General features: G+C 31.1%; 1 protein-coding gene across 1 annotated transcript; it reads left to right on the top strand.

Annotated features, from left to right (window-relative positions):
- The first annotated feature begins 254 nt into the window (after positions 1-254).
- On the top strand, positions 255-7,189 carry LOC111058415. The gene is made up of 7 exons (XM_039429890.1): positions 255-538; positions 1,734-1,851; positions 2,418-2,479; positions 3,719-3,754; positions 5,140-5,257; positions 5,894-5,967; positions 7,048-7,189. The coding sequence occupies exons 1-7, from the start codon at positions 479-481 to the stop codon at positions 7,072-7,074; spliced, it is 495 nt and encodes a 164-aa protein (XP_039285824.1). The 5' UTR covers positions 255-478; the 3' UTR covers positions 7,075-7,189.
- The last annotated feature ends 598 nt before the right edge of the window (positions 7,190-7,787 follow it).

Raw genomic sequence — 7,787 nt, 5'->3', positions numbered from 1 at the left:
GATAGTCAATAAAAGACAATGCACATTCCACAATACAATAGGTAAGAAGAATTTGATTGAAAAACCATTCACATCGATTTTAATAAGAGAGAACGAGAATCGAAAATGTAATATCAAATTATATTTGGAGGAAAGGAGAAAAAACTACCTCTGGGTTTACGCAGAATGAACCAAACATTTGTTTCTACAAAACATTATCTTTTAAACAAATCTAAATTTAAAACTAAAACTATTTTGATAATTCGTATAATGAAATGATTATGATAAAATCTGAAAGTAATCTGAATCATTTGAAGCTGGTAATATTTCTCTGGATGCAAGCATGATTTGTAATATTTGCTTTAGAGCTTAGAGCAGCCCATTCAAATCGTTTGTTAGAAAAAATCATCCTCAACCTATTCAGTACAGAATTTTCATTTCATTGTATACAGCCGGTGTAACAGTTGAACGATTTTAATCTACCTTAGTTGTGAACAAAATGGAGAGAACGAGTGTATTAATTGTTTTCACTTTCATTCCATTTTTATCTTCAGTTCTGGTTAGTATAAAAATTCAATAATTATTTTTGAAACTTCCTTATCAGTAATAACTCCTTTATCAGTTTATTGACTGTAGGCGTATTATAATAATCCAAACCAATATAAATGTTCCGATTAAGAGCATTTGTCAGATAGATGATGTGAGAGAGGGAACTCTTTCTGTACAGTTTTTAATATAATTCTCAATTCCACTCGATTATTATTATTATTATTATTATTATAATTTTATGGCCTTCATTGGACCACTGTAGTCAGTATCTTCTACCTTTACTCCGTCCTCTCTCAGCCCAATATTTCTTCATTCGTTCAGAAATTAATTTCCTTTCCTCGTCCGAAATCACTCTTCCCATTCTGTGTCTGACTTTGATCTGCAGTCTGGTCTGTTTGTCCTTCAGGATTCTGATGTTGTCCAACTTGTTCTTCAAATCTTCGAATGTTATATTCAACTCTCTCATATCCAGTCGATTACTAAGTCATATCAATTCCACTCGATTACTAAGATAATGTCACATGAATTGATTTTTAAGTTTTATTTTCTTATATTACTAATAGTATATTTGAAGCAAAAACTGCGAGTATTTATTTTAATAAAAAGTGAAAACAAAAATCAATTCCTAATAATAATTGATTGAGAATTGTCATCAGAATGACATGATATCATGAAAGTAAAAAAGTCAATAGGATATGAGAAAAAAATTATAGTTTTGAGTATTTCACATGATACTTACTTACTTACTTACTTACTTACTTACTTACTTACTTACTTACTTACTTACTTACTACTTACTTACTTACTTGATACTTGTCGTCGTTGTCGAAGACTGGGGATTCCAGATAGACAGTGTCATGAACAAGGTTGGATGGTAGCCATTTTGGATAGTCGTTGGAGTAGAACTGATTCAAAAAAGGGGCTCGTCCCTGATAGAATTTGTGATAGAGTTTTAAATTTATAAATGCTTAAAGATAAGAAAAAGTTAGAGTTAGCCCTGCTTTCCAATGGATGTCTGCTGTTCTGAGCCGAAAAATACTATACAATAATTATATTTTCTATGAGAGTGTTCACATGTTTGCTTTCTTGTAATGTATAAAACTAAGCCAAGAGCCAACGATATTTTCTCTGCTCGAAAAGCATCAGTATTCATTAAAATTAGTGCATCAAGATGAAAATTGATATAATATTTTACTGTATTACAGGGAGCTAATTTTTTGATGATGCAACAATCAATGCAAGGAACCCAAATGCCCATGATTCAATCAATAGCTAGCGAGCTGAAGTTTTGCATGGATGTAAACGCTGAGCAGAATAGCGATGGTGAGATTAACTCTTTAGATTCTAATTAATATAAATCAATATTTAATAAATGTAGATAAATTAGCCTACAAAATTATCAATTTCAATATCATAATAGATCTACTTGGATGATGTTAATTGATAATATAGGAAAATAGTTATATTATATTCCTCAAAATCACAGATACGTTAATAGTTAATCCACAATCATTAAGTGAATTATTCTCACTTTGAGAGTTCAGAATTGAATAGCAGTAAATTGAGATTTACTGGATTAAAGTATTAGAATTTTATGAGTTATAAGTTATATTGAGTTAGTTCATAATTTTGTGGATTAAGCTATGTGTTCTGAAAAAATATGCTACGAATTAAGAACTCTCAAACTTGAGAGCAATGTTTTGTAGTCGGAAATTTGTGACAATAGACCTGAACAAGATAGATTATGAATTACTTTTAGAACAAGATATTCAAAGGTATGGTAATGATGATAATAATGCGAAACAGGTTTGTATTACATTATTAAAACGACAAAATATATTTGAGGTATTATTCAACTACAAATTTTCAAAAGAAACTTATTTTTATAGGACTTAACGACTACCTTCCACTGCTGTTTAATGAAGAGTTGCCATCTACCCTCGGTCAAAAGGTAGGCACATATAGACTTATAAAAACTATAATCCAATTATTATGTTTTTTCAAGATTTCTAAAGCTTATCTCATGAGAATTTAGAAACAGATAAACATTTGACTAAAATATCTTTAGCAGTCTGATAAACACTACCTATCTTCATCTGATAGTGTATTTCATATTTGTGCAAATCAATAAAAAAAATATAAAAACCTTGTAGTATCCTTTATTATTAAAAACTTTGAAATATTTCAATTTCAACTTGAAAATGACCTGAGTTAGGGTCGAAACTTGTCGTTGAAATATTTTAAAGTTTTTAATAAAAAGGGTACTACAAGTTTTTATTAATTTGTTCAAAAGTATCCAATATAAGTGAAGTGTTTTCATATTTGTGATATGTTTTACTAAAGGTGTGGGTCCAAGATTTATGCTAGGACTTGTTTCAATATTTTTTTGTCATACTTACTCAATTGCAGCTGTTTTCCATGCATCAAATCAAGCCGGTGAACAGCTGTTTTCAGAAAAAGAAAACATGTGATTTTCATTACAGCATACTATACTGTAAAGAGATCATATGTTTTCTTTACAGTCGAGTATGTTAGGACTCTACTGAGTCCTAATAACATCTGAGTGATTAATATACTAACTTAAATAATAATTAAAGAACTCATTTAAGGAGTTTCAAGTTATAAGAACTCATCTGAAATCTTATAATTTAGGCCTTTATTATTTTATTTGGTCTCAAAGGGTCTGTCTGTTATGAACTAGGCGCTAGTCATGTTTATAGAATGCAGTAGCTCGAGCAGCAGCAGGTAATGGTTTCTGTTTCTCAGCAATATTATTCTTTCTCAGATAAGTATGACAAAAATGTTGTACGTAACTTGTACGTTAACGTATTTACCGCGCATTCGTATGGTAATTCTGCCCTCAACTACGTTTCGGGCAGAAACAATAATACTTATGCGGTAAATTATCGTTACCGGACTTGTTACGTAAAGTAATATTATTAATTTGTGTATCTGCATTGGGTGCATTATGGTGAATTAATTCCATTAGAATTATTGTACTGGTATCATGTAGCATTGGCTACCCACTGCCTCGGTCTACTGATATTCCTAAAGAATCGATTTGGATTCATTAAATGGAAATTAATCAGAAATCCAAATCGAAATAATAAATCAAATTGTTACATTTAAAACGTGTATTGTCAATATTTATTAATCTATGTTATGTCTTTGGTACCCGTTCTTTTTTCAGTGTTTCCTGACCTGTCTGTTCAACCGATTTGGTTTGGTGAGTAGAAAGAACTTAGCTGATTCCATAAATAATAAAAATATTGTAGACGACAATATTTTTCTATTCTTATGCTTTACAAAACAGCTCAATATATATAAGAAGAAACTTTTGGTGAAGCCCCATTTTATTGTTAAATCCAATACATGACTAACGGTAGTCTACATTGAGTTATTTGATGAATTTTGTATTGTCTCATATGAATTATTATCATTCTGTAACTTTGTCTACTAATAAGTTCTACTCTTGCTTTTTTGAAATATCTACATTAATCTACACTTTATTTTCTGCCATGATCAAGCTTATTTACTTTTCGTTGTATTGTTGCTGCAATTATATTAATAAACTGTACAAATTCAGTAAAGTTGATTGAATTAACCTACATGCAAAGATGTTAAAGACTTAGCAATACTACATATATTATAGTAGAACTATATATTGATACTCTATACCAAAGACCTTGAAGAGGTATAGACCCACAATGCCTATGCCTTCCCAATGATAGCTCTTACTTGAAATTGAAGGCCGCCATTGGGGTATTTTAGCACGAGATATTATATAGTATTCATTTGTAATACTATAGATCACAAAGGCATTGGTGGCATTGGTATGTAATAATCTTATGGGTTGCCCCCTCAATGGCGGATTTCAATTCCAAGTACGACACTAGCGCTGCATGTGAGTCTATGCATCTTTAAGGTCTTTGCTCTATACTACTCTCTATTGATATTCCACTATAAATATTGATACTCTATATTGAGTACCTTGATAGGGCTACATATGAAAGTTCAAATACAGAGAATCAATAGCGCCCTTATATTATTTTATTCCAGACACGACTAGTTTCAGGTATTTATCCAATTCTCAATTGTCGAAATGTCACTTTGATATTTTCACACTTTTGAGGAAGGGATGAAATATCCAAAACTAGTTGCGTCTGGAATAAAATAATATGAGGGTGCTAGTGATTCATTATATATTACCTAGCAATATCTTTTTCAATGTTATAAATAAATAGATTAACAATGCAGGCCTATATTATGTAGATTCTTCCATTGCTCTGGGAATTCATTATTCATATTGTGTTCATAATATTCAATTTTTTATATTCTTAATTAAATTTATAGGGAGTTATACTCATCCAACTATTATTTTTCGGTTGTGGTTTCTTGATTCATTCCGAGTTGCGATGTATTAACACACTTTTTTCTATGTATTTCAACACGACATGCAGTCAAATATTAAGTAAATAATTTAAAATTAAGTAGACTTTTACTTACTGACTGATTTTTCATTGATTCAATTCTGATTGTTGATGATATGTTTCCACTTTGTTTTCGAATAATTGATAATTATGTATTTATCCCCTCATAAATCTATTTCAGTTGAAAGATGGATTCCTCGACACGAAAACCGCAAAAAATTTGGTGGAAACATTTTATGCAGACAAACATGACGAAAAAACAATGGCGAATATAGCTATAAATGTTTGCCACGTGGCAGGTGAGTCAGTTGGAATTTAGAGTATTGCTCTTATTTATAATATTATAAGAGTATTATTTTTATCTAGTAAAATTATTATTATTGAGTATAAGTAGGCTATATCATTGAAAAAGAGCAAGTATGGATTTTTTTCAAAATTCAGTCGTTTTCTGAATGTTTATCGTTATGCCATTTTCATATCAAGTACCGGTAGAAGATAATTTTCCAAAATATTATTATTTGTTACACTGGCCTTGAATCATCAATTATCCAAAATCATTGTCCCATGAAAAGTTTAGCAAGTATGCGTAATATTGTCCACCCTCATCCTCATATATGTATTGGGAAGTCATGTAATATTGTAAAATAGAAAAACAGTAGGCCTTCGTAGGATTCTACATGATTTCCCAGTATGTGTCAGCCACAAACTCAACTATTCTTTTTTTGAAGATTCCTATAATTTATTCATTTATAATAAAGATTAAAAACTATCATTAATTTGATCAACGGTCGTTTTAAAACTCAAAGTATATATCCTGTCACTTCAAAAAAATTGGCAACCATTTTGAACCCTTCAATACACAAACTGTGTTTTCAACAAGCTTTTCATTTTTGTAATCATGACCATCTTATCCTCATTTCTACTATTTTTTTCAGCTGTGCCAGACGCTATGAATCCTTGTGAAATCGGCTTCTCACTGAAGAGTTGTTTTGTGGATAGCAATAAGAAGGTAAACTGCTAGTAATCTTATAAAGTTTTCAAATATTTTCTATCAAGGAACATTATAATTATTATCTTGAACTGCTTAATATTATTCTTAGATAATATTGAAAAGTTTCTTTAGATTTATTACTTCCACAGACAAAATAAATTCACAAAGGAAGCTTCCTGAATTACGTAACACAAAATATGTTATTTTCAAGACTCTTGAGCTGTAAATTTTGAGCTACCTTGCTCAAAAATGATATTCTACTAAGCAAATATAAAAAAATACTTCACACAATAATTGTATTGGAAAGTGCCAAACTAAACTGCAATATGCTATACTATTTTTTTATATCTAATAAAAAATTCAAATTCAATGCTACAATTGGGCAAAAGCGATTACTACTATAAAAAAATCTGGAGACTGTCTTCTTCCGTTTTCCTTGCTACTATGTATAAATAAAAATCGTATTAATTACTATATTGTCAAGTAGGCCTACTGACTCTTGTCAGTTGACAATCTAGCAATCTATATAAGAGCCAGTTCACATGACAGCGATTTACGCTCGGTTGTCGCGCGATTGACCAACCGAGCGATTGCCAGGTATAGGGAAACACATGGTGCCGTACACATGCATCGCTCGGTTTTAGTAGTCGCCGGCGAATCGCGGCGGTTGTAATCTCAGACTTAACCGAGGGCAAATCGCTCATGAATCGCTGTCATGTGTACGAGACTGGCAAATCGAGCGATTTACCAACCGCGCGACAACCGAGCGTAAGTCGCTGTCATGTGAACAAGCTCTAACTACTAACTACAATGATGTAAACTATTTTGATGTAGAATCTAGATCTAAATTACTGAGGCACTATACCTGTGATATTAGCGATGTGAACACTCAGTTCCAATATCCAGTTTCCAAAAAAATTAATCAATTCAATATTTTTTTTATTACTAACTTCATCGATTTTAGTTAGGTAGACTAATTCAGAGCATGGCATATTTTAGTAAGGTATTTTTCTATCCTTCTCACAAGTAAATTTGAACAAAGTTCTATTATACTCGTATTTGTAACCATTCTAATAGACTGTTTCGAATTTTCAACAGGGCAAAGAATTAAGAGGAAAGAACTGAATCTTGGATTTTGTCTAAGCACACAAGTTTGAAATCATTGAAAAATGTTAAGACATTGGAAGCAGTGATGTTATTTCTCAACTTAATGGAATAAAATGATTGTTCTCCATACAATTTTTTAAATTATTTTTGGAACACTTTCCAATAATATTCCATCATATTTATACAACATTTATTTATTGAGATAACTTGGATTAGAGTTACCTACTGGATTACAGGGTACAAATTATTAAAATTGAATATTAGTTTTATCAATTAATCTGACAATGAAAAACTTGATTGTTTATAACTTATGGCACTAAGGCCCAGTTGCACAAAAGCCGGTTAAATTTTAACTGTGGCTAATTTTACGAGAACCAATCGGAGAAGGCCTTTTTGATAAGACGGCTTCTCTGATTGGTTCTCGTGGAGCCAATCACTGTTAAAATTTAACCGCCTTTTGTGCAACCGGCACTTTAAGTGCACAATCTTCATAACAGCAATGCATAGCACATTCATCCTCCTTCATCTTTTTTATAACTACATGCTTCCTTGAAAAAACGAATAGTACTTTATCAATTTAAGCATTGGAACAAGATGCATAGTTGTTTCGTATTTTAAATATCAAATACTACAGACAACAAATTATCGGCTACAATCTAAAAATGTTGTACATCTCAAAAATACTATGATTACGGTACCGTACTAGGTTCAATAAAGCGATAGGCTACAGT

The sequence above is a fragment of the Nilaparvata lugens genome, chromosome 6 (assembly GCF_014356525.2).
Source record: "Nilaparvata lugens isolate BPH chromosome 6, ASM1435652v1, whole genome shotgun sequence".
Lineage (NCBI taxonomy): Eukaryota > Metazoa > Arthropoda > Insecta > Hemiptera > Delphacidae > Nilaparvata > Nilaparvata lugens.
The sequence above is the reverse complement of the archived record's forward strand: the minus strand, read 5'-3'. Positions and strand labels throughout refer to the sequence as shown.

Excerpts from the sequence above, each read along its gene's own strand:
- LOC111058415 (XM_039429890.1), top strand. The coding sequence starts at position 479 with ATGGAGAGAACGAGTGTATTAATTGTTTTCACTTTCATTCCATTTTTA. Across the intron at positions 2,480-3,718 it reads CATCTACCCTCGGTCAAAAG|TGTTTCCTGACCTGTCTGTT; the intron begins GTAGGCACATAT and ends TTCTTTTTTCAG. Across the intron at positions 3,755-5,139 it reads TGTTCAACCGATTTGGTTTG|TTGAAAGATGGATTCCTCGA; the intron begins GTGAGTAGAAAG and ends AATCTATTTCAG.